Source organism: Salvelinus fontinalis, chromosome 25, assembly GCF_029448725.1.
Source record: "Salvelinus fontinalis isolate EN_2023a chromosome 25, ASM2944872v1, whole genome shotgun sequence".
NCBI classification, from domain to species: Eukaryota; Metazoa; Chordata; class Actinopteri; order Salmoniformes; family Salmonidae; genus Salvelinus; species Salvelinus fontinalis.
This window is the reverse complement of record NC_074689.1, coordinates 22,009,240-22,036,518: the sequence shown is the minus strand read 5'-3', so window position 1 is coordinate 22,036,518 and position 27,279 is coordinate 22,009,240. Positions and strand designations below refer to the sequence as shown.

Sequence of the window (27,279 nt, the reverse complement as noted above, 5' to 3'; positions counted from 1 at the left end):
AACTCCATGGTAAACACACACACACTGCTACAGTAGAACTTCATGGTAAACACACACACACTGCTACAGCAGAACTTCATGGTAAACACACACACTGCTACAGCAGAACTCCATGGTAAACACACACACACTGCTACAGCAGAACTCCATGGTAAACACACACACACTGCTACAGCAGAACTCCATGGTAAACACGAACACACTGCTACAGTAGAACTCCATGGTAAACACACACACACTGCTACAGTAGAACTCCATGGTAAACACACACACACTGCTACAGCAGAACTTCATGGTAAACACACACACTGCTACAGCAGAACTCCATGGTACACACACACACACACACACACTGCTACAGCAGAACTTCATGGTAAACACACACACACTGCTACAGCAGTACTCCATGGTAAACACACACACACTGCTACAGTAGAACTTCATGGTAAACACACACACACTGCTACAGCAGAACTTCATGGTAAACACACACACACTGCTACAGCAGATCTCCATGGTAAACACACACACACTGCTACAGCAGAACTCCATGGTAAACACGCACACACACACACACACTGCTACAGCAGAACTCCATGGTAAACACACACACACTGCTACAGCAGAACTCCATGGTACACACACACACTGCTACAGCAGAACTTCATGGTAAACACACACACACACACACACACTGCTACAGCAGAACTCCATGGTAAACACACACACACACACACACACACACACACACACACACACACACACACACACACACACACACACTGCTACAGCAGAACTCCATGGTAAACACACACACACACTGCTACAGCAGAACTTCATGGTAAACACACACACTGCTACAGCAGAACTCCATGGTAAACACACACACACTGCTACAGCAGAACTCCATGGTAAACACACACACACACACACACACACACACACACACACACACACACACTGCTACAGCAGAACTCCATGGTAAACACACACACACACACACACACACACACACACACACACTGCTACAGCAGAACTCCATGGTAAACACGCACGCACACACACACACACACACACACACTGCTACAGCAGAACTCCATGGTAAACACACACACACTGCTACAGCAGAACTCCATGGTAAACACACACACACTGCTACAGCAGAACTCCATGGTAAACACGAACACACTGCTACAGTAGAACTCCATGGTAAACACGAACACACTGCTACAGTAGAACTCCATGGTAAACACACACACACTGCTACAGCAGAACTTCATGGTAAACACACACACTGCTACAGCAGAACTCCATGGTAAACACACACACACTGCTACAGCAGAACTCCATGGTAAACACGAACACACTGCTACAGTAGAACTCCATGGTAAACACACACACACTGCTACAGTAGAACTCCATGGTAAACACACACACACTGCTACAGCAGAACTCCATGGTAAACACACACACACTGCTACAGCAGAACTCCATGGTAAACACACACACACACACACTGCTACAGCAGAACTCCATGGTAAACACACACACACACAAACACACACTGCTACAGCAGAACTCCATGGTAAACACGCACATACATTGCTACAGCAGAACTCCATGGTAAACACACACACACACACACACACACTGCTACAGCAGAACTCCATGGTAAACACGCACACACACAAACACACACACACACACACACTGCTACAGCAGAACTCCATGGTAAACACACACACACACACACACACACACACTGCTACAGCAGAACTCCATGGTAAACACGCACGCACACACACACATACACACACACTGCTACAGCAGAACTCCATGGTAAACACACACACACTGCTACAGCAGAACTCCATTGTAAACACACACACTGCTACAGCAGAACTCCATGGTACACACACACACTGCTACAGCAGAACTTCATGGTAAACACACACACACTGCTACAGCAGAACTCCATGGTAAACACACACACACACTGCTACAGTAGAACTTCATGGTAAACACACACACACACTGCTACAGCAGAACTCCATGGTAAACACACACACTCTGCTACAGCAGAACTCCATGGTAAACACACACACTCTGCTACAGCAGAACTCCATGGTAAACACACACACACTGCTACAGTAGAACTTCATGGTAAACACACACACACTGCTACAGCATAACTTCATGGTAAACACACACACACTGCTACAGCAGAACTTCATGGTAAACACACACACTGCTACAGCAGAACTTCATGGTAAACACACACACTGCTACAGCAGAACTTCATGGTAAACACACACACACACACACTGCTACAGCAGAACTCCATGGTAAACACGCACGCGTACACACACACACACACACTGCTACAGCAGAACTTCATGGTAAACACACACACACACTGCTACAGCAGAACTCCATGGTAAACACACACACTGCGCAATACTAAGCTTGTTCTGACACGTGCACTAGAACCGCAGTTATCCAACCCGATGCCGTAGTCTAGTTCTGACTTGATGATAATGACGTCACAGACTATAATGGAGTTGTCCTGACACACCTGGTCTGCCTTGTAGGTAGAAGACGAAACGGTTCTCCACAACATCCCCTACATGGGAGACGAGATTCTGGACCAAGACGGAACCTTCATAGAAGAACTCATCAAGAACTACGATGGCAAAGTTCACGGAGACAGGGGTAAGACATGCACGTGCGCGCACACACACAAATATTTGAAATTATCAAATCTTGTGTTTTTGGATGTGTGGTGTGTATTCATGTTAAATGACTGTTTCCAGAGTGCGGCTTCATCAATGATGAGATCTTTGTGGAGCTGGTGGGTGCCCTGACCCAGTACAGTGACAACGATGATGAGGATGATGATGAAGAAGAGCAGGAGTTTAAGCTTGAGAAGGTGGAGCTCTGTGAGGCGAAGGACCACCTGGCCGAGGACCCCCGAAAGGAACCCCTGATCAACACTGACAGTAAGACAGACGGCCACTTCCATCATCCAACCGAGAATAGATATGGGCCCTATCCCAAAACCATTCCCTTAAACCTTTATCGCACAGATCTCTCCTCTACTTCCCTTCCCTAGGTCCTTGTCCTTTCAGATCTTTATCTCTACTTACGCTGTACTGTGTGGGCTGACGCAGTGACTGTTGGTAGAAATTGTGTGTGTAACCCCTTTGTCCTCTGCTTGCAGGCCAAGGCAGTAGTGACAGCTCTAAGAAGTTTCCGTCTGATAAGATCTTTGAAGCCATCTCCTCAATGTTCCCTGATAAGGGCTCAACAGAGGAACTTCGAGAAAAGTAACTACCCCTCTCTTTGTGTGTGTTTCATATAAAGTGTGTGTGTATTAGGGCTGTGATGATGGAGTTTGGAGTAACAATTAATTGTCATGCAAATGGACACTGTTATTGTATTTTATTTTATTTCTGAGCTTGTACTGTACATAATGCATATTTGCAAATGAGGTTTGTCATACCTAATGAATACAACACAGCTTTGATGGCACCCTGTCTCTCAAACTAATGTTTGGAGCGTTTGGAAATGAACCTTCTCTCAACTGTGCCGTTCTGGTCGTAAAACCATTACCAACTTTACCCTCTTGATGTAAAAAAGAAAAACTGCTATTGGGTAAACTATATCTATTGAATACTATATCTATATCTACTATATCTGTTGAATTTCCCCTATTACTAAAATGAATCTATGAAAATTATTATGACGATCATTCTTTTAGCTCAGTGATTGTCAATAATTGTTGGTTACACGATAATACGATTATTGTGCCAGCCCGTGTGTGTCAGTAGTGTATATTCCTGTCCCGCCTCAGATCTAATGGTGTGTGTGTGTGTGAGTGATCAGGTACAAGGAGCTGACAGAGCCCCAGTTGCCCGGTGCGTTGCCTCCAGAGTGTACTCCTAACATGGACGGTCCCAACGCTCGCTCCGTTCAGAGGGAACAGAGTCTACACTCCTTCCACACACTCTTCTGCCGACGCTGCTTCAAATACGACTGCTTCCTGCACCGTGAGTGTACGGACACAGACACACCCACTCTCTCTCACCACATTTGGACTGTTCTGCACCAACACTCTGACTTCACTATGACCACTCATCTCTCTCGTCTTTGTATCTCTCTTCTCTCTCCAGCCTTCCATGCGACTCCTAACACCTATAAGCGTAAGAACATGGAGAATCTGGTGGACAGTAAACCCTGTGGTGACGAGTGCTACATGTACCTGGTGCAGGCAAGTACACTCAAACACACACTCAGACACACACTCAGACACCTTCAGTTCTGACTGTTGTTCTATGGTGGTTGTCTAGGATGGATTGGTGAGGGAGTATCCTGACGGCATGGCAACCGAGAGGTCCAAGACCCCTTCCAAACGCCCAGTGAGCCGTCGCCGGGGACGACCCAGCGGCAACAGCCGGCCCAGTACACCAACCATCTCCACGGACACCAAAGACACGGACAGCGAGCGAGAGGGGAAAGACGACGATAACGATGATGATGATGATGATGATGATGATGATGACAAGAAGGACGAGACCACCAGCAGTTCAGGTACATACACATGTGTGCCAGCCAAACACAATACCCAGTCGTATGCACACACCCACACACTAACCATTGCCTTTTGTGTAATCCAGAGGGTAACTCACGGTGCCAGACTCCAGTGAAGTTGAAGCTGACGTGTGACCCTCAGGTTGTTGATTGGAGCGGAGCCGAGGCTTCACTCTTTAGGGTTCTCATCGGAACCTACTACGACAACTACTGCGCTATAGCACGGCTCATAGGAACCAAGACCTGCAGACAGGTCTGTTTTTATCACCACAGCACCTATGCATTTCTCTAGCTTTCTCTCCCATGACTTCCTCTTTACTTGGCAGGTTTTATGGAAAGACCTTTTGTATATTGTCTGGTAATGGGTGTGTCTCTAGGTATATGAGTTCAGAGTGAAGGAGTCTAGTATCATCGCTCGCGCTCCGGCCGAGGACGAAGACACGCCCCCTCGCAAGAAGAAGAGGAAACACAGGTACGCCATGCCCAAATATGGACAGACTACTTCAGGGTGCAGTAATGGGCTGACTGCAGGACATAGTCAGAAGCTCTGGTTGTCAACTTCCATGGAAAAGACTACTCACAATCTCCTTTTTTAGGTTGTGGGCCACTCACTGCAGGAAGATCCAACTGAAGAAAGGTGACGATTGTCTCTAGAACTCTCCTGACATTACAGCCTCACTCAATCTTGTTCTTTTGATCATTGTGGTTCATTTATCAGTTTTTATCTTTGTTGTGTGACAGCGCTGACCTGTGCTTGACCCCTCCCCCTGTAGATGGTTCGTCCAACCACGTGTATAACTACCAGCCATGTGACCACCCCCGCCAGCCTTGTGACTCCTCCTGTCCCTGTGTCACTGCTCAGAACTTCTGTGAGAAGTTCTGCCAGTGCAGCTCAGAGTGTGAGGAAATGTTTTAATACTTTATTTTGATCCATAATTACATTGCAAACCAGTCCACAGTCTCGAACTGTCTCTCTCTCTCTCTGTGTGTAGGTCAGAACCGTTTCCCAGGCTGCAGGTGTAAGGCCCAGTGTAACACTAAACAGTGTCCGTGTTACCTGGCGGTCAGAGAGTGTGACCCTGACCTGTGTCTGACCTGCGGAGCTGCTGAACACTGGGACAGCAAGAACGTCTCCTGTAAAAACTGCTCCATACAGAGGGGAGCCAAGAAGGTAACACATACATACACACACACACACTTGATATCAGTAGCTCACTCTTGTGATTTCCCCCCCCTCTCAGCACCTGCTCCTAGCTCCGTCTGATGTAGCAGGCTGGGGCATCTTCATCAAAGAGCCAGTTCAGAAGAATGAGTTCATCTCTGAGTACTGTGGGGAGGTGAGGCTCGGCCCTGTGTCTGTCAGGGTGATGGTTTTGTTTGACTTGTGTGTAATGTACAAGCCTGTGGAAAATAATTGTTTTGTTCTCCCGTGTTGATTGTGTTTTTCTCTCCCCTCCTTGTAGATAATATCCCAAGATGAGGCGGATCGCAGAGGGAAGGTCTACGACAAATACATGTGTAGCTTCCTCTTCAACCTCAACAACGGTAACACACACGCATACAAAAGTATTGAAATACTCTTTTTGATAAACTAAGTGGGAGGGAAAGCTAATTCTTTCTCTCTCCCCACCCCAGACTTTGTAGTGGATGCTACTAGGAAAGGAAACAAGATTCGTTTCGCCAACCATTCCGTCCACCCCAACTGCTATGCAAAAGGTCAGACAATGCCATAATCCCTTTATTAGTTAATTTTGGGTGACTGTTTCCAGAGAGGATCAGACTAGGTGTGCTACGGTACTGTTTAAACCACCAGATGTATAGTATGTCAGCTGATCCAGCCAGTCTGTTGTGTATAACCTAATACACCGGCAGATGGGACCAACAGACGTTACACTCTGATGTAGAGTTTCACTGATAAGACCTCTGTTGTGCTAAGAGTCTTTCTCCTATCTCTGCAGTGATGATGGTGAATGGGGACCACAGGATAGGGATCTTCGCTAAGAGAACCATCCAGACTGGAGAAGAGCTCTTCTTTGACTACCGGTCAGTATATACGGGTTACTAACCAGCCTGTCTGCAGCCATTTCAATCTGAATACCCCGTGAGGAGGGTGTCTAAAACTTGTTCCTTGTTTGGTCTCATTGACACACTTATACGTACGCATACTCACACACTTTGTGGTTGATTTGACGTCTGTAGCTAACTTGTCTTATCTCTCTTAGGTACAGTCAAGCTGATGCTCTGAAGTACGTCGGCATCGAGCGGGAATCAGAGATGCCATGATCCCCTCTTCTACCTCTAGATCAAAGGCCTTACACACGCACGCACACTCTTCTCTTCAGGAAACGCAAACGGCTCATTGTCGGAATCCTGGGATGCTTCAAGAATTCTGGGAAGTTTTGACCTTTTTTTCCCCACTTTGAATAGTTTTTCTACCAACAAATCTTCCTGTTCAGAGTTATGTAGGATTCATTGCTATGGTCACTAGAACAGTCTTTCCTTAATTTACAGCTAACAAACACATAAACAGGTCTTAATAAATCCACTGCGGGGATCTCTTTAGCTCTGTTATGCTTTTTATACTTGATCCAAATCCATGTACACAGTGACTCAACCATAACAAGTGGTTGTTGAATATTTTACTTAGTCCCTGACCACCAGCTAGACTAAATGCAGGTTAAAAACCTCTGACTTTTCCCCCCTCCCCTAGCCAGTGTCCAAACCTTAGTCTCAGACCCCACAGACGCACTCTTGAATGCCGGAACATTGTTTTGAGACTATAGCCTGATATCTGAGGTGACAGTGTACGATGCATGTTGACCAGCAGCACAACCTGTTTTTTGTTTTTTTCTTTGACTTCTGGTTTATTCCTAAAACTATTCTGTCTTTCATTTCTTCAACATTTGACCATTGACCACCTGAGGCATGCTTTGATACAATCTCTATTCTAGATGGTGCTAACTAAGACGGTGTGATGTTTTCTCACATTTTAAAACTTGATGTTTTGTAAACGCCCCCAGGTATCCACTTCTGCTGTGCCTTGAATCTCGTCGTTAGAACACTGAATAGTCACTTGATTAGAGCCCTCTAAGTGTTGATTTATTGATGTATCCTCAATCTGGTTAATGCATGATGACGAAAGCTTCCATGTTTGTAGTCCCGGGAAGACCTCACTGCTACTATAATCTAGTGATGCCTGGTGCTTGTGAATACTGCAGACTTGAACCAATACAACCAGCCTTGAATAATGTTAAGTAATGTTCACGTCTTCACCTGCAGTGGGACGAACTGCTCCGATTTATCTCCTGTTTTTACAACTGTAACTTTGTCAACTTTTAGCAGCAACTGAGAGGGCTCTGTAAAGACCTACAGACAGATCTAGATGACTGACGGTTGTGTTTAGATGGAAGTCAGGAGCCTATCTTCTTTGTTTTAAGTAGTTTGTTGCTCATGTTAGTACAGGGGTGGGGAACTCTGGTTCTTGGGAGATCCATTGATTCAATGTCACAGCTTAAACCAGGTCTAAATCGGTCTGACTGGAAAACCAGCAGATACAGCAGCTCCCGAGGACTAGTATCTCACCCATCTGTTAGGATGTATACTTCCTGAGTTGTAGAGCCAGCTGGCGTCCAGTGGGATTGGATATTACAGAATGTTCATAGAACAGAGGTGCTTCTGTCATATGGAATAGGGAAACTGCTCTATACAAATTATATATTGAATGTTGTGTAACGTTTCCTCCAGTTGTCTAGCCGGGACCACTACTGTCTGATTTCCAAGGTGCTGATTTTTACTGTCTTTACAGGGAGTATTGTTCAAAGTGATCCAGAATAAAATAAGAGGAAAATGGTGTCCAATTGTTTTTTTTTGAGCCACTAACAACCAAAGCCTTCTCATATGCATTTTAAAACCACTTCAGTAATGAGTAATTTTGCACAAACAATTCTTTTTCAGAGTCGTGTTAAACAAGCGGTATAATTAAGCAATAAGCCACGAGGGGGTGTGGTATATTGCTAAGGGCAGTTAAGCACGCCACAGCCCTTAGCTGTGTGATATTGGCCATATACCACAAACTCCCGACATGCCTCATTACTATTATAAACTGGTTACTAACGTAATTAGAGTAAAAATAAATGTATTGTCCTACCCGTGGTATTATGCTGCCAACCAATCAGCATTCAGAGCTCAAACCACCCAGTTTATAATGAAAATTCACACCACATCTTGGTGCAAGTAACAACCCAGCCAGTGACAAGACCACTAGAGAAACCTTGACTTTATTTAGCACACATTTGTAAAATGAACCACACTATACAAATGGTTTCCTCATTGCAGTAATGATACAGGGGTTACAGGTCCAATCCCCTATGAAACCCTAACCCCATACCAGGGATTTTACAAGACCCAGTGGGGGAAGAGGCTAGGGATGGGGCACCAGTTCAGTGGATCCAACACTTCAGCAGTGCTGATTCAGTGCTCTACGCGATAGGAATTAAAAGGTCGTTTCTGAGGCAATATGTAGCGTTTACCGTGAATGCAGTCTCCGCTGAACTTCAGCGATACAGATTGAATAGAGCCCTCCGACTCAGATTTAAATTGCAGGGGCGTCTCCATTTAATCCAGACAATTTATTTCCTTCGTCCGGACCGGTGGTAAAACCAGTCATCTCTACTCCTCTGGCTACATGGAGGTAGCGTACTGGTCCAGTTCTGTGTGCTTCAGCCAACTCCTCCTAGTGTGTGTTATGTTTGTCTGGGATGATAACGATAGTTAGCTGCTACAACACCCGAGTATCCTACGAAGCAAGCTAGATCTACTCTGGGTTTTCTAAAACTAACCAGCTTCACAAACCAGCTCAGGCTTCATCCGTACACTACAACGGTCAAAATGTCTTGTCTGCAGCTAACTCTAGCAGGATTGTAACTGCGCGTGCATGTCGCATGGCAAACTCATGAGACAAAAATCAATCCATGGGCAACTCAGTTTAACATTTTAATTTGTGCCAAAATCAAAATGCATCTTGCAAATTCAGCAGACTGCTGTGTGAAATGCTTTTAGAAGGGCTGTCTTTATTTTATTAATGCCTGCTTTGGTGTGCTTATCAATGTACAAGCACCCCCCCCTCTTATATACACACTTTTTTGTATTAAGTCATACAAAAGTTACATGGCGTTAAGTTTAAAAGGCATTCTGACATTACTAAAATATGTAATGTGATTTTAACATAACACATTTGATTCATCAAAAATCAGTCATCTTCCTGAAATGAAGGGGTTGAAGAGGGAATCTGATTTCATTGGTCCTTAAGGCCCAGTCATTTCATTCAAGGTAAGTAGAGTTAGCCTGCATCAGAGCAGGATAGTTCTGAAGGATTCATTGCAATATAAATGTACCTGGCTAAAAACGTGAGCCACTTTCGTATGACCGCTTATCCTGAGTTGAACTCAGTTGACCAAAGTTAGCTCGCTAACTCCTCAAACTTGCTTCGTAGGATATCAATCTGAGACCAGGCTAGCAGGGAGGCAGTTGCATGCAGTAACTATGGACACAGCTCTCTGGTTGGACTTCACACTATGCCATGGGGTGAGGGTTTGGGGTGGGTCTGATCATATTTGCATATCAAAACAAGAGTGTGTCCATGTGTATGTCCCACTGAGCACACACGTCTGCCAGTCAGAAGAACCACACTTTATTACTCGGACATAAAAAAAAAGACAAAAATGAGAGGGAAGGGGGCGGGTTAAGCCAGGTAGCTGTACGTGTCTTTCTCTCCATCCACTCTCTCCAGATACTCCTTCTCTATCAGGATGTCTATACACTTCTACAGAGGAGAGACAAGGGTAGCAGAGAAAAAGGGGTCAGAGGGAAAGGGGGTGAAAAAGATGTACTTTAAGACAAAAATATTACAGTTGGTGCAATGTGTGGGAGTCCTTTGAGAATGTATTGCGACAGTGTGTGTTACCTTAATGACAGGGACTCTGGGACAGGTAAGAGTGTGTGTTACCTCAATGACAGAGACTCTGGGACAGGTAAGAGTGTGTGTTACCTCAATGACAGGGACTCTGGGACAGGTAAGAGTGTGTGTTACCTTAATGACAGGGACTCTGGGTTTGAAGCGGGACGAGAGCTGGTTTAGGACTTCAGCCAGGAGCTGCTGGTGTTTCAGAACCTTCCTCATCTTCATTATCCTCACTATGGCAGCCTACACAGTTCATAAAACTTAGTGATCCACACTGAAAGAGAAATTCAGTACAGTAGTTTCAACAAACATGCAGTCGGGAACACACCTGTATGAGGAGCTTGCGGTCCTCCTCTATGTTCTTGTGTGTGGTCTCCTGCTCCTGTTTCTGTTCAGTCTTCATAGGAACGTTAATGTTCACACGCAGCTTCTTACTGGAGACATGAACAACAAACATTATTTTAAGGATTAAATCTATGCTTAGACAGAAAACGCACAAGAACCAGACAACACAAAAGGAGAAACAGAGAGCAGACTTACTTCTTGTATCCCAGGAAGAGTTTGATCAGGGTTTCTGGTTTGAACTCCACTTCGTCTATGTTAGCATTCTCATCCTCCAGGACCTGACACACAGACCGCATTACAGTGCATCAAAGCTGGGACCGAGACTGAAAAACAGCTTCCATCTCAAGACTGTTAAACAGCCATCACTAACAGAGAGGCTGCTGCCAACATACAGACTCAAATCACTGGCCACTTTAATAATGGTATCACTAGTCACTTTAAATTATGCCACTTTAATAATGTTTACATATCCTACATTACTCATCTCGTATGTATATACTGTATTTTATACCATCTTGCCTATGCCGCACAGCCATCGCGCATCCATATATTTATATGTACATATTCTTATTCCATCCCCTTACATTTGTGTATTAGGTAGTCGTTGTGATTTTGTTAGATATTACTGCACTGTCGGAACTAGAAGCACAAGCATTTCGGTACACTCACATTCACATCTGCTAACCATGTGTATGTGACCAATAAAATTTGATTTGAGTCACTACTTTCCATCAGTGTGTAGGCTTTTATGCTGCAGAGTCCAGAGCCCTCTAGTGAACAGACTATCATCATACAACACATTCTACTTGACTTGCACTTACCAGCAATTTGGATTTCAACAAGATCTGCAACACTTGAACCAGAATGTCCTAAAAACAACAAAATGGTAAAAACAATATTCACAGCCAGTGAAATACAAATGTGCTAATCTCATCAGGGGTCATTTAAAAGCATTTATTTACATTTAATACATCTATTTAGAGCACAGTATCAGCATCACTCACGGTTTTGATCTGTGTGCTGTCAGTGAGTTGTTGTACGGAGTATAGGTCCTCTGTGTTGTACTGCAGCAGGATTGCCATCTGGAAGGTAGAGGCCTGCAGAGTGTACCTGGAACATACATTGAATTACATCTGTGATGACGTACATCTCCAGATTCTAGTGAGAAGTGACCTTGTACCAACTCTGTACCTGTTTTTAAAGCAGTTGGTGACCAGCTCTCCTTTAGACAGGTGGTAGAGCCAGGTGAGTTTCCGACCGCTGTGTCTGCTGCCGTAGAATGCTGTGAACCGCTGGTAGCTACGCTCCAACTGGAGGACGAGAGGTTGATGCATTAGGTCTACTCTCCCCTACGTATTTGGTCAGTGAAGCTAAAACTTTTAATTGGTTTCTATATACTCTATCAATTGGATACGAGATCAAGTGTTTTATATGAGGTGCTGGTACAGAATGTCACATTTTATTTATGGACATTTTTGTTTTATACATATGTTTTACCGTTTTGAAATGAAAGCACTTTATGCATCTAGTTCATCCATTTGAAGGGGTCATAAGCATTTGGAGTGAGAAAGCTAGAGGCATAAATATCATACCCCCCAAAAACATTTACCTCCCCTGTTATTGGTTATGGTGAGAGGTTAGCATGTTTTGAGGACATGATCTTTGTGCATCTGTAACTTTCTCACTCATCATTATTCAGAGTAATTCATGATTATCCGTAACCATGGTAGCGTCCATATTAATTTAGAAGTGTTCAGAAACATTCTATTCTATTTACAATAAAAGTGATTGTGTGCTAGGAATATGGGAGCAAATACCAAACTTTAGACTAAATGTAATACACAAGTGAATTTGTCCAAATAAACTCAGCAAAAAAAGAAACGTCCCTTTTTCAGAACCCTGACTTTCAAAGATAATTCGTAAAAATCCAAATAACTTCACAGATCTTCGTTGTAAAGGGTTTAAACACCGTTTCCCATGCTTGTTCAATGAACCATAAACAATTAATAAACATGCACCTGTGGAACCATCATTAAGACACTAACAGCTTACAGACGGTAGCCAATTAAGGTCACAGTTATGAAAACTTAGGACACTAAAGAGGCCTTTCTACTGACTCTGAAAAACACCAAAAGAAAGATGCCCAGGGTCCCTGCTCATCTGCGTGAACATGCCTTAGGCATACTGCAAGGAGGCATGAGGACGGCAGATGTGGCCAGGGCAATAAGTTGCAATGTCTGTACTGTGAGACGCCTAAGACAGCGCTAACAGGGAGACAGGACGGACAGCTGATCATCCTCGCAGTGGCAGACCACGTGTAACAACACCTGCACATCGGTACATCCGAATATCACACCTGCGGGACAGGTACAGGATGGCAACAACTGTTTGTTGGCCTGTTGTAAAGGCAGGTCCTCACCAAACATCACCGGCAACAACGTCACCTATGGCCACAAACCCACCGTCGCTGGACAAGACAGGACTGGCAAAAAGTGCTCTTTACTGACAAGTCACGGTTTTGTCTCACCAGGGTTGATGTTCGGATTCGCATCTATCGTCGAAGGAATGAGCGTTACACCGAGGCCTGTACTTTGGAGCGGGATCAATTTGGAGGTGGAGGGTCCGTAACGGTCTGTGGCGGTGTGTCACAGCATCATCGGACTGAGCTTGTTGTCATTGCAGGCAATCTCAACGCTGTGCGTTACAGGGAAGGCATCCTCCTCCCTCGTGGTACCCTTCCTGCAAGCTCATCCTGACATGACAATGACACCAGCCATACTGCTTGTTCTGTGCGTGATTTCCTGCTAGACAGGAATCAGTGTTCTGCCATGGCCAGCAAAGAACCCGGATCTCAATCCCATTGAGCACGTCTGAGACCTGTTGGATCAAAGGGTGAGGACTAGGGCCATTCTCCCCAGAAATGTACGGGAACTTGAAAGTGCCTTGGTGGAAGAGTGGGGTAACATCTCACAGCAAGAACTGGCAAATTTGGTGCAGTCCATGAGGAGGAGATGCACTGCAGTATTTAATGCAGCTGGTGGCCACACCAGATACAGACTGTTACTTTTGATTTTGACCTCCCCTTTGTTCAAGGACACATTATTCCATTTATGTTAGTCACATGTCTGTGTAACTTGTTCAGTTTATGTCTCAGTTGTTGAATCTTGTTATGTTCATACAAATATTTACACATGTTAAGCTGAAAATAAACAGTTGACAGTGAGAGGACGTTTCTTTTTTTGCTGAATTTACTTGTCACCTTCAAATGGTGGGACTAGATACATGACGTCCTTTCATTTCTAAAACAGATATGTATGGAAATATCCTCAGAATAAAAGGCGACATTCTGTACTATCGCCTTATAAAACAAATAAATGTGTTGGGGAGTGTATTTTTTGTTGTATTAAGTTGTGTTGGAGTGATGTGTGTATCGTTACAAAGTTGAATTGGTATCGAGTTGAGTCTCACCTCGGAGGGCAGAGCGAAGGTGCATGATTGCTGGAACGGCCAGGACCCGGAACTCAACACCTGGATACTGAAGTCCACTGTAACACACCTCATTATTTAGCATTGGAAACACATTTACAACAAATACAGATACCAGTAAACAGAAGTATTAGGTTTATTAGACAAACCAACAGGTGCTTACAGTCGAGAGGTTCAGAGTTGGTCAGGTGTTTCTTGAACTGTTCGTTGAGGTCTTTGCTGACTCCGATGTCCTGGAACATCCTCTGTAGTTTAGATGTGTACTCAAAGCCACACGCTTGCTAAGGGAGAGAGAAAGTCACAATACTTTCAAAATTACATATTTTCTTTTACATTCCTTGGGGTGATCGGCCTGTGTGAGATTGGATAAATGCGTGTGTGTGTGTGTGTGTGTGTGTGTGTGTGTGTGTGTGTGTGTATGTATGTATGTATATATATATATATGAGGTACAGACCTTGAGTTTGGAGATCATGCTAGCTTCTGCGTCGTCGCTAGCACTGTTCTGGTGGACGAGGCGTTTAGCCAGCATCTTAGCATAGAACTTCTGGAACACATCCTTGTCCTCTATGTACTTAAACACCACCATCTGAGGGATGAGCAACATATGAAAGGTTTATTGAGATAGGACGTTGAGACAGTTGGTAACTCAAATTAGTTCTGAAGAGAAAGTCAAAAGGTTTATGAACAAAGAGTAGGTCCTCACCACTTGGTTGAGTGTGTCCTCCAACTCTGCCTCTTCTGGGTTCTTAGAACTGGAGAACAGAATACAGTGAATGTTTAGTTACGTCAGAGACAGACAATAGCCCCAGCGCCATACAGTAGATTACCCACCTCTTCTTGAGCAGAGAGTCACAGTATCTAGCCAGTAGTTCAGGTGATTTGCTGGAGGACTGGGCCATCTTAGTGACCGTGTTGTTGTTGATGAAACGACCACACGCCTGGAGAGAGAACGCGCTACAACGTCAGTTCTGGGTATTTATATAGGAATCCTTACTACATCGATTTTTTTCAAGGAGAAAAAAGTTGTTTATTAAAAAGCTAGAGTGTACCTTGTCTAGAGCAGCTACGAAGCCAGCGTCGTTGTTGAAGGCAGACATGACCAGAGCGTTGTACTTCTTATGGACGTTCAGTGTGGTCTGGACATACACCTTAGGGTCCTAGGAGGGACAAACACACATACATATATATATTTGTATATATATTTGTATGTATGTGTGTGTGTGTGTGTGTGTGTACACATACGTTGAGAGCGGCCTCCCCACATTTCTCTATAGCGGCCAGGCCCTGGTTGTGGATGTGTGTTTCTAGGAGTTTCTTTAGCTCTCCCAGGCCATCCGTTATACGAGACACCAAGTTATACATCCGACCTAGATCTGAGAGGGAGGAAAAGAGAAAGAGAATGAGAGACTGAGTACACAGAACTTTTGTCTAAAAACACAGGCACTCATAACAGCAAGGCATATATAACTCCTTATACTTATTCTCTATTGTATTTTCCATTTCCTGGGTTGAGCAGCTGAAAACCCCCCCTACACCATTCCCTACCTTGGTTCTTGTCAGCATCCAGTAGATTCTGGAACTCTGTGTGGAAGATCTCCAGGTGTTTCTCTATGAGCACCTGTTCACACCGCCTGGCCAGCTCATCCTGAGTGGACTCATGGAGGTACACCTGCACACGCCGCTGTTCCTCTAGCAGACGGGCCTCGGCCTACACACACAGAAACACAAGGTTAACTTCCTGGTGCTTTCATGGAGCTACACCTACACCCGTCACTGCTGCTACCCCCACCCTCTTGTTCCCCTCCATCCTCACCTTCTTCATATACTCAGTAACAGGGTTCTGTTGGAGGAACTCGGTGCTCTCTCGTGTGTAGAAGCGTTCGGTGTCCGTGAGGAACTGGCACTCAAAGTATTCTTTATACACTGACAGCGTAGGACCCTTAGCAAACGCATCCTCCTCATTCAGCCCCAGCTCCACTATAGGAGACAACACACATACAGTCAAGTCTGAGACCTCTGAATTCTTCTATAAGAGAAAATTCTGTGATGTGCTGGAATGTGATGATATTTTATAAACGCGTGTCTAAGTGAAAACTTGAAGTGGATTGGTTTGAGGTGTGTTGTACCGTAGGACTGCACCACACCACTGATGAGTCTGGTGTTGATGGTCTCTCCATTCCTCTCCTTCTCGATCAGCTTCAGGACCGCATTCGTTACCTGAGAGAGAGCGAGTGGTGTAAAGTCAATGAATGTATGAATTACGTTGTTCGCCGTCTTAGAATAAGATGGCAGCTCTATCCATCGCTACACCAGTTACACATAGAACGACACAGTGAAACACACTGAACTGACGTGGTTGGTGATTCTATTTACCGTGCGTGTGTTGTGTCAGTCAGATGTGACATCATCATCATACCCACCTGTTTGTTTAGGGGTCTGAATAGACACTCCCTCCACGTTACCAACGCCAACTACAGAAGAGAGGGCATGAGGGATAAATGTCATAATTCACTCATCTTTTACAGTTGAAAATTGACACACACAAAGACACCCCCTCCCTCCCTTCCTTCCTCTCACCGAGTAGATCTCGTAGATGCCCTTGCGTCCCTCGTCACATTCACGTCTGACCCAGTGCCTGTTGAGGTAAGCACAGATCCCATTCAGCACCTTACTGGAGAACCGGTAGTCCTCCCACTGCTGTGTGTAGAACTTCAACACACACTCATCCATCAGGTCCTCACCATCCTGGGAGAGAGAGAGAGAGACAGTAGAGGGGGAGATGGAAGATGCATTGGTCACCAAACAAAATAAGGTACAGTTCAAGAGAAAGAGTAAACAATGATGGTGGAATTGGCACCATATTTTCCTTGTATCCAACCACACATTAGATCTGTGAAAGGTCATCAAAGTGCCAGCGGGTCAGGAGAGGATGGAATCCCCATGTCACTGTACCACTCACCATGAGCAGACTGGTCAGGTAGTTCTTGAGGAACTCCTTGAGTCTCTTGTAGAGTTCCAGGCCTACGAACTGGGCCCCCCCAGGAGTACTGCTCTTCTTGGAGGTCTTGTTGGGGACGGCAGACCCCCGGCCTTGACTGGACTGGTGCACGCTGGTACAGTAGTTATACACATGGCTGACAGGCAGGGGAGTTAAGACAGAAACACTATGGTGGTATCAGGTCTATTGCAGCAGGACTCTGACCTCTCTACATGTGATGTGACCTAGCCCATCAGTAAGTATTGCACCACTAGGACACACCCATGAACACAACACCATAATGACACTGCAATATTTACATTACATTTACATTACATTTAAGTCATTTAGCAGACGCTCTTATCCAGAGCGACTTACAAATTGGAAAGTTTATACATATTCATCCTGGTCCCCCCGTGGGTAATGAACCCACAACCCTGGCGTTGCAAGCGCCATGCTCTACCAACTGCCCGCATATTTTTTTTCTTGAGTCAAGTCGAAGTTAGACTGCATACTGCTGTGAGCTTCCACTTTGGGAAGTAGGCCATATAAACCTTAAACTCCCTTCAAAAGGGAAATCACAGCAGCCGTACCAACTTAATAACCCCTTAAATTCCACCACCTCCCCTGGCCTTCACCCCCCCTTAGCGTGTGGGATACGTGTAGAGCTCCATGTAGCGTGACTTCGCCATGCTCTGCCGTGTGTACACCTGGTGGATGCCAGCCCTCAGGTCGTCCCAGATCTGGTCCAGCCCGATCTGCTTCAGCCCATGTGGGTTCTGGCCCCTGTTGGACGACATCGTCACGTCCCTCCTGCTCTCCTCAGCTCCTTCTTCTCTCCTCTGCTCCCACTCCTGTTGTTTCTCTCCTCTCAAGTGCTGTCTCAGAGTGTGCCGTCCATGGGAGGCTGGTGAGTGCGTGTCAGTAAGTTTGGCTCTGTTGTCAGTTGCTCCTCCTCACAGCCTTATGCAGAAACACCTCACCACAAGACCTGGAGGAATAAGAGAGAGAAAACAGTGGTTACTAACAGTGGTTGCTGTTCTTTCTAGCAGCTGAACTATGAACTACGTGATTACAGCTAGCTAATGACAGATTAGTCCACTTTAGGGCCAGGCTACTTCCTTCCCAGTCCTCTGGCAGGCAGACTGGCCTCAAATACTGTGACAGAAACCGCAGTATATTCAACATGAGAGGAGCTCTCCACAGTCCAAAGACATTGATTACAGTCAGATACATCGCTATGTAATATAAACCCTGATTGGCCAGGAGACCAGGAAATGGAAACATCAACAAGGTCCCTCCCCAATTTACAAAGATATGAAGAGAGAGAAGGGAAGTGAGGCTCATTGTTGTTGACAGCCAGGCAGAGGGTCTATATATAGCAGAGGACAGCCAGCCTTGTCTCCATCTCTGGTCATTTACTGTCATTTAGGCCCAAGGCTGAGGATGTTTGTTTGTGTTGCAACCTGAACACTATTTACTTCCTGACACCGTTCACAAGCAGTTTGTGTGCGTTTGTGCTTATGACCAGCACTAGATTGGTGGATAGGCCTAGTTCTCCCATGTTATATTTAGACACAACAGTAGCAGTGATCACTTGTTTACGGTGTGTAAGTATCTGTGTGTGTACACATGATGGCAGGAGTCCTTTAAAAACTTCAATAAAGACAGAAGGGGGTGAGTGAGTAACTTACAGGATGTCCATGCTGTGAACATGGAGGCCATGACAGTGATTTCCTCACAGTTAGTTGTGAAACCTGAAACTCTGGCACATCAACGTCATCATGTTCCTCTAGTGCAAATTTCATGACCCCATCATGTGTTGTTTCTAGGAAAGACCCCAGAGGGGTATACTACAAAGGAGGTTCAATGAGTTAGACAGCTAACTTTGATAAACAACCAAAATACCTATTGCTTTTTTGGTTTATTAAGAAAGCTAAACTCAGATATGTGTTTTTGGTTGTTGAGTCAGCGACCATGCCCATTTCAAGCGTATCTATAAAAAAATAAAATACTAAGTTGTTTCAGAACATTTAGACAAGTTAGCTGGCTAACTCTTGAACCGTTATTGTAGTATACCCCTCAGAGCTGATTGCTAATAGTAACTAACATCTGTGCTAGACTAGCGTGTCAACACATGACAAGAACAGTAACGTAACCTTTCTAATGGCGTCAGCTAATGGTGATCCGAATAAGGTTCACCAACCCTACAACTGCTTACACTAACAGTAAGGCTAATGTTTTAATATCTAGCTAATCCAATTGGGTCTTTCTGCAGGAAATTATACATTAACAACACAATACAACCGTGAGAAACCATAATGGCACAATGAACCAGGGAAGAGAGAGAGAGCTGTGGTCGTGGGAAAGCAGCCGGTAAATCTCATTAGGCTACCTCAGTCATTGTGTCCTGGCCAGAGTCACTGAACCTTACTAGGGCCCGGGATGATACCAGTATCGCGATACTCGTTAGTATCATGACAAGGAAACAAAACAAAGCAGATTTAACTTCTATAGGAAACAGCCCTAATGTTGGTAACAAACATCATTATGTTTTCATCCAGAGTCACATGCATTATAGCACACAATATTTTACATACAGCAGGTTTTTAAAGAACCAAAAGAGTTTGGTCTGCTTCATGTTTTCATTTTGCCATGGGAAAAAAGATTGTGATACCGATATCTTCCTGGCCCTACCTAATAGCCTACATATACATTAAAACACACCAACAATGTAATAAACAGAAACACAGAGCTAAACCACCTCGCTAGCCTTCGACCCAATCAGGTCTTCTCAACGAGAGAAGATTAACCTACTTCCTTATTGACTACAGATTTAACAAACCCAATGCCTAGAGGTCCCGTGTGGCTGAGTTGGTAGACCATGGCGCTTGCAACGCCAGGGTTGTGGGTTTGACTCCCGCAGGGGGACCAGTATGAAAATGTATGCACTCACTACTGCAAATCGCTCTTGACAAGAGTGTCTGCTAAATGTCACATTTAAAATAAAATAAATGTAAAAGGGTAAAGCTCAGGTGTAGTCTGCCACAAGCAAAAAAAAATTATGAATAAATGTTTCATTGCCACATACACCAGATAGGTGCAGTGAAATTAGTTGTTTTATAGGTTCAGCCATAATAGTACGGCATCCCTGAAGCAAATTAGGGCCAAGTGCCTTGCTCACGGGCACATTTTCACCTTGTTGGCTTGGGTATTGGAAGCAGCAAACTTTTGGTTACTGGCCCAATGCTCTAACCGTGAAAGAGTGATTCATTCACAGAACAGAGACACTGTGTATCAGATAACGCAAAAGCTATGCCTCGGGAACATGCAATCTTGTAGTCAAATCACAGTGTATTGGGAACCATTTAATTGCTTTCTAGCTTGGAGTGCAGGGTGTGTTTTGGGGCAATAAGGCAGGCTATTTCATTAGTGTATGCAGCTTTTGATTCTCACTCAGCTCAGCATTTGAAAGGCTAGTGCGCACGCACACCAGGATTGATTTTATAGTCACAGCTCTCAGCACGCCTCTCACATGTTAAACAGACACAGGTCATCTAAGGTAAAGGCGGGGAGGGGGTGTTCAGCCTTACACACACATCTAGCGTCCAGGTTTCCCTAGGCTGTATCAAACAGGCACTTTGCTGACTGACTCAGAGGAACAGAACGGGGCGGCAGGTAGCCTAGTGGTTAGAGCGTTGGGCCAGTGACCGAAAGGTTGCTGGATCGAATCCTAGAGCTGACAAACATCTGTCGTTCTGCCCCTGTAAATAAGAATGTGTTCTTAACTGACTTGCCTAGTTAAATAAAGGTAAAAAAAAGTGAGATGTCAAGCTGCTCTATTTCCTACAAGAGTAGAGCAGTCCTGCCTCAGAGGAAGTCAGGGAAGCACAGAGCCTGTAGGAAGAGGTTGTCTCCTACTAACCATCATGGGGTGATTGGTGGGAGAAGCCATTACTGGGATGGTGAGTGTGAGGCAGGCAGGGTCAGATTTCTGTCCCACTGAAACCAAACACTAACTAGGCCTACATGACCTGAAAGACGACTGTTCCATTGACAGTCTTTCCCTCACTTACATTACACCCAGCTTACCACTCTGCCTTCACAGACCAGAAGTAATTGTTTGTTGTGATATTCAGACCAAATGAGTGTAGTTTAGTGACAGAGTCCGAAGAGGGTACTTTGGTTGGACAGAGTATTTTTTGGCTAAATAAATAACGTTAGTTTTAATTTGCTCAATGTACATTCAATGTTAGAGGCCCAAAAGCAGCTTGCCTTCGAGCTCATCTATTGTCATAACTAAATACAGACCAAATTACAGACTGGTTTGCCAACAGCATTTAGCCAGACTAGTGAGTGTTGTTGGCCAGCCAACTAACGTTAGTGTTGTTGTTGACCAGCCAACTAACTTAACGTTATCGTTAACTCGCTAACGTTATTTAATGGCAAAACATTTGAGCACATAAGGTAACACGGTGACTTTTTCAAGCTTGCTAGTTATTGTTGGTATAAGTTACTTGTTCGCTAAATCAACATAGAAGCCAACACATTAATGGGCTAGCTAAAGCAACATCACAATTTCTAGGTTAGGATAACAAGGCAGCCAACGTATCTAACGTTAGCTGACGCAGCTAAGTTAGCCGAAAGAACGACAGCCGTTAGCTAGCTAGGTTAGTTTTCTAAGCAGCGTAGCTGCCATTGTTGGACCCGATAGCTAGCCGTCGCCGGGCGTCGGTCTAATTCATGTTTGAGTATTTTGATAAGGTTATGACGAGCCAGACAATATTTTCTTAACTAAATATGAGGTTAAAACCATAATTTCCGATGAAAATTAAAATGGCACCCTGTTCAATGAGTCAGGATTATTTGCCAAAACATCTCCTGCTTGCGAGGCTAACCACAACGAGCTGCTGCCTCGCTAGCTAGAGGATAGCTAACTAATTAGCTCAAATAAAAGCTTCATGGCACTTAGACAATAGAATAATAAGCTATTCTTACCATTTCTGAACCGTTTATTTGCCCCAGCAATAGAGAAATACAGGTTCAGGAATCTAGCTATCGGTGCCTCCTTTACTCGGTTCTTGACTGAGATGGATTTCCTTCGTTTCGCAGTTGTCTCAAGATGATGTAGCAGCGCTAAGATCTCCTAGTGAAATGAAATGATGATGATGACACGGTGAGTGGGTTACCACAGCGTCAACGTCAAAATGGTCTATATCGTAAAAATGTATAAAAACAAAAATACGATTTTTGGTCTAAATGTAATGTTCGAGTTAGGCATAAGGTTAGTAATGTAGTTAGGTTTAAATTGGTAGAAATAGGGGGGGGGGGTTATTACATTGTGGCTGTGGTAACTGGTGACAACTAAAATGGCAAATCCAAACACATGTGTATCAGACAAATATAAAATAAATTAAATTGTGGATATTTGTTTGAAGAAGAAACACAACCAACCAATGATTCACTTGACATTACTTTTATTTAATTGACACAACCGGATTTATTACAATTACGTTAGTTTATAAACTAAGCCAGGAAATCAAATGGTAAACAAATATGCTTTATATACCATAACTCAATTATGGTAAATACTGTAGAGCCACTCAACACCCCAAACATACAGCATTTAACAATTTTAAACACTCCACTTAACCAGCTGTGCTTTTTCACTGTCACAGAAAGAGGCTCCAACTGTGCTGTTCCACTACAGAGGTCTTCATTGGTAAGATTCTCATTAGGGTGTTTATTCTTCCATTGTTTAGATGTGTAAAGACTCTCAATGAAAGTCGGTTTGAAGATGTGTTGTTGTTAACAGGCCATGGTCAGAGAATGACTGCGCCTGATCCTCTGGGATTTCTGTGCCACTGTGAGGTCAGGGGACGACCCCAGTGGGGACTGTGCTACATGTTTATCTTCAGAATGATATACAATAATCAGAGGAGGCTAGTGGGAGGGGCTGTAGGAGGACAGGCTCGTTGTAATGGCTTAAATGGAATAAATGGAACAGTGTCCAACACATCAAACTAATGGAAGCCACATGTTTGACCCCCTTCCATTAATTCCATTCCAGCCATTACAATGAGCCTGTCTCGTGTAGCTCAGTTGGTAGAGCATGGCGCTTTCAATGCCAGGGTTGTGGGTAGGATTCCCGCCGAGGACCAGTACGAAAACAGTATGAAAATATATGCACTCACTACTGTAAGTTGCTCTGGGTAAGAGTGTCCTAAATTACTAAAATGTAAATGTAAGCTCCTCTTCTGACAATAAAATATATCTACTCAATTATTTCCTTCCTCTGATGTTTCCAGAAACAATATCTCTCTCATGGTCACTCAATGCATAGGTTTACCTCCACTGTATTCACATCCTACCATACCTTTGTCTGTGCATTATGCCTTGAATCTATTCTACCGTGCCCAGAAACGTGCTCCTTTTACTCTCTGTTCCGAACGTACTAGACAACCAGTTCTTCTAGCCTTTAGTCGTACCCTTATCCTACTCCTTCTCTGTTCCTCTGGTGATGTAGAGGTTAATCCAGGCCCTGCAGTGCCTAGCTCCACTCCCATTCCCCAGGCACTCTCATTTGTTGACTTCTGTAACCGTAAAAGCCTTGGTTTCATGCATGTTAACATTAGAAGCCTCCTCCCTAAGTTTGTTTTATTAACTGCTTTAGCACACTCTGCCAACCCGGATGTCCTAGCCGTGTCTGAATCCTGGCTTAGGAAGACCACCAAAAACCCTGAAATTTCCATCCCTAACTATAACATTTTCCGACAAGATAGAACTGCCAAAGGGGGCGGAGTTGCAATCTACTGCAGAGATAGCCTGCAGAATTCTGTCTTACTATCCAGGTCTGTGCCCAAACAATTTGAGCTTCTCCTTTTAAAAATCCACCTTTCCAGAAACAAGTCTCTCACCGTTGCTGCTTGCTATAGAGCACCCTCTGCCCCCAGCTGTGCCCTGGACACCATATGTGAATTGATTGTTCCCCATCTATCTTCAGAGCTTGTGCTGTTAGGTGACCTAAACTGTGACATGCTTTACACCCCGGCCATCCTACAATCTAAGCTTGATGCCCTCAATCTCACACAAATTATCAATGAACCTACCAGATACAACCCCAAATCCGTAAACACGGGCACCCTCATAGATATCCTAATCAACCTGCCCTCCAAATACACCTCTGTTGTCTTTAACCAGGATCTCAGTGATCACTGCCTCATTGGCAGTGGCACTGCCTCAAACACTTCAGCGAGCAGGCCTTTCTAATCGACCTGGCCCGGGTATCCTGGAAGGATATTGACCTCATTCTGTCAGTAGAGGATGCCTGGTTATTCTTTAAAAATGCTTTCCTCACCATCTTAAATAAGCATGCCCCATTCAAAAAATGTAGAACCAGGAACAGCTATAGCCCTTGTTTCACTCCAGACCTGACTGCCCTTGATCAGCACAAAAACATCCTGTGGCGTACTGCATTAGCATCGAATAGCTCCCGCGATATGCAACTTTTCAGGGAAGTTAGGAACCAATATACACAGGCAGTTAGGAAAGCAAAGGCTAGCTTTTTCAAACAGAAATTTGCATCTTGTAGCACAATCTCCAAAAAGTTCTGGGACACTAAAGTCCATGGAGAATAAGAGCACCTCCTCCCAGCTGCCCACTGCACTGAGGCTAGGAAACACTGTCACTACCGATAAATCCACGATAATTGAGAATTTCAATAAGCATTTTTCTACAGCTGGCCATGCTTTCCACCTGGCTACCCCTACCCTGGTCAACAGCCCTGCACACCCCACAGCAACTTGCCCAAGCCTGGTTTAAATGAAGATATGGATTTACAAACTACAGGCCGCTAAGTACCCTGGTTTAAATTAAGATATGGATTTACAAACTACAGGCCACTAAGTACCCTGGTTTAAATGAAGATATGGATTTCTCACCTTTCCTGTAGGGTCGTGATAGGTCCATTTGCTGTCATCTAGTGGACATTTTGCTCTATTGTCCTCAGCTATGTTTAGACTGCTGTGGTCCATGTTTGCTGTGTTCTAGTGTACTATAAAATAGATGTCTCTCCTATTCTTAGCACTTTGCCCAGTCATATTCAAGGTTAGAACTACCTTTCTATGGGTCCTGATGCTTCTAGCCTTGAGTTGCATTTTTGATAACATAACTACAGTATTTCACTTTTGAATATGTATAGTATTGCTTACTAGGTGTTGTCCAATGAATTCTGTAACCCCTCCCTCTTCAAATCAGGGTTGATTGGAAAAATATGTTTAAAAGAGGACTATTATCATATCTTTGTACTCCCTGACGTCCATGCAGCCGAAACACATCGGAGTTTTTAAACTTTGTTTCCGTTGAACATGCCGTACAAATAAAGCCATTTTAATTCATTATATGAAGAGAGCCTATTTCCTCCTTTCCCATTCTGTATTGTTGAAACTTGTGTTTCAATGCTGTTTAGCCACAGTCTTTTATTTAACCTTTATTTTGATCATGCTGAGAACAAGGTTTTTCACAAGAGCCCTGTAATTTCCAAAATATACACATCAATACACTATGAAAACCAGAGTGATACATAACACAATCATAAAAAACAACAGTCAGTAAAAGGCCAACAATCAGCCATCTGAATTTCCCTAGCCTAGAGGCACCAAAACATCACATTTTAGAGAGTTTCTGAGATTATTCCTCAAGTAAGAGGCAACAAAACTAAAATCAGTATTATCTGTATGTCTATACAAAACAATTATCTGTAGGTTTATACAAAACAATTATCTGTAGGCTTATACAAAACAATTATCTGTAGGTTTATACAAAACAATTATCTGTAGGCTTATACAAAACAATTATCTGTAGGCTTATACAAAACAATTATCTGTAGGCTTATACAAAACAATTATCTGTAGGCTTGTACAAAACAATCTGTTGGTCTATACAAAACAATATTCTCTACAACAATCATATAAAACAATAATTTAATTGGTTATATTCTCTTCAGAATTGATTATGTAAACACAGTGGTTGTAGGCCTACTTGTACTTGCAAACAACAGATTACAGCTCATCCAAAACAGTTCCACAAGGATTTTAACAAAAACTAAAAAAGTCATCACACATCATCCCCATCCTGGCTGATCCCCACTGGTCACCCACCACTCAAAGAACAGGCCTAATAATACATGGTGGTGCAACGAGCAGTTTTTTTTTTTAATTATTGAACATTGCTGACTAATTCAAAATAAAAATACCGAAGCATTGTGGAGTGTTTAACCTCAGCTGTATTTGGCTGTGAGTAAATATCATTGCAGGGCTATTCCACTGTTAAAAAGGCCTCCTCTGCCAAGATGCTTAGACACTGGTGTTTGCCGTAATCACCAATTAATGGAAAGACTCTCTCAGTGAAAGTGTGTGTGAATGTGTGTATGTGTGTGTTGTTAACAGGGTCAGAGAAGGACAGCATTCCTTTGTCCCAGTTCAGGAGCACTCTGATCCTCTGGGGTTTCTGTGCTACGGTCAATGGATGGTCCTGGTGGCAAGTGTGCTGTGTATTTTGCATCAAACTGCTTCAATGACCAGTACCCACTCTTAACTACTCCCTTCGTTCAGACACCCTCCTGTATCACACCCAGTGACAATAACTGTCCCCAACCTCAATGTCCCAGCTGTGTGTGCCTGAGTGAAAGCCCTCAGAGCCCAGGAGCCATTTGTAGCTATCAAACCTCTCTGGGTTGTCAGGAAGCTGCTGTGTCTCACTGACTTTGACACTGGTCAGATCCTCAGACAGGATGATATCTGGGTGGCCAGTATCTAGAATCACAGGAGCTTAACAGAGAGAACAGAGCACTGTATTCAAATGATAAGTGATCGGTGTGGCTAAACTCAAACATGTATGACATCAGACAGGGAAACTTGGTAA

The 27,279-nt window shown here is 44.0% G+C and overlaps 3 protein-coding genes across 5 annotated transcripts in view; 2 read left to right on the top strand and 1 right to left on the bottom strand.

Annotated features, from left to right (window-relative positions):
• Positions 1–8,442, top strand: part of ezh2 (enhancer of zeste 2 polycomb repressive complex 2 subunit) — a 22,995-nt gene extending 14,553 nt beyond the window's left edge. For 2 of the 3 annotated variants that reach the window (XM_055881620.1, XM_055881619.1), the window contains exons 5-20: positions 2,592–2,712; positions 2,814–2,999; positions 3,221–3,326; positions 3,886–4,055; positions 4,173–4,270; positions 4,350–4,590; positions 4,677–4,843; positions 4,968–5,062; positions 5,187–5,227; positions 5,364–5,489; positions 5,583–5,761; positions 5,832–5,927; positions 6,054–6,135; positions 6,226–6,306; positions 6,549–6,633; positions 6,813–8,442. In XM_055881620.1, coding sequence (XP_055737595.1) covers positions 2,592–2,712; positions 2,814–2,999; positions 3,221–3,326; positions 3,886–4,055; positions 4,173–4,270; positions 4,350–4,590; positions 4,677–4,843; positions 4,968–5,062; positions 5,187–5,227; positions 5,364–5,489; positions 5,583–5,761; positions 5,832–5,927; positions 6,054–6,135; positions 6,226–6,306; positions 6,549–6,633; positions 6,813–6,873 — 1,935 coding nt within the window. In that variant the 3' untranslated portion in view covers positions 6,874–8,442. The remainder of the gene's footprint in view (positions 1–2,591; positions 2,713–2,813; positions 3,000–3,220; positions 3,327–3,885; positions 4,056–4,172; positions 4,271–4,349; positions 4,591–4,676; positions 4,844–4,967; positions 5,063–5,186; positions 5,228–5,363; positions 5,490–5,582; positions 5,762–5,831; positions 5,928–6,053; positions 6,136–6,225; positions 6,307–6,548; positions 6,634–6,812) is intronic. The other variant, XM_055881621.1, reaches the window with a different exon arrangement.
• Positions 8,443–8,851: 409 nt separating this feature from the next.
• cul1b (cullin 1b) lies at positions 8,852–22,509 on the bottom strand. The gene is made up of 22 exons (XM_055881618.1): positions 22,357–22,509; positions 18,019–18,349; positions 17,341–17,515; positions 16,959–17,126; positions 16,802–16,852; positions 16,508–16,598; positions 16,195–16,358; positions 15,927–16,089; positions 15,624–15,754; positions 15,431–15,538; positions 15,213–15,319; positions 15,085–15,133; positions 14,836–14,967; positions 14,544–14,661; positions 14,363–14,439; positions 12,086–12,204; positions 11,899–12,004; positions 11,716–11,763; positions 11,090–11,172; positions 10,878–10,983; positions 10,679–10,792; positions 8,852–10,411 (listed from the first exon to the last, which is right to left on the bottom strand). Exons 2-22 carry the CDS (start codon positions 18,156–18,158, stop codon positions 10,331–10,333), a joined length of 2,331 nt encoding a protein of 776 aa, XP_055737593.1. The 5' UTR covers positions 18,159–18,349; positions 22,357–22,509; the 3' UTR covers positions 8,852–10,330.
• LOC129822986 (uncharacterized) lies at positions 22,444–25,485 on the top strand. Its single transcript, XM_055881622.1, has 2 exons — positions 22,444–22,534; positions 23,037–25,485. Exon 2 carries the CDS (start codon positions 23,683–23,685, stop codon positions 24,625–24,627), a length of 945 nt encoding a protein of 314 aa, XP_055737597.1. The 5' UTR covers positions 22,444–22,534; positions 23,037–23,682; the 3' UTR covers positions 24,628–25,485.
• The last annotated feature ends 1,794 nt before the right edge of the window (positions 25,486–27,279 follow it).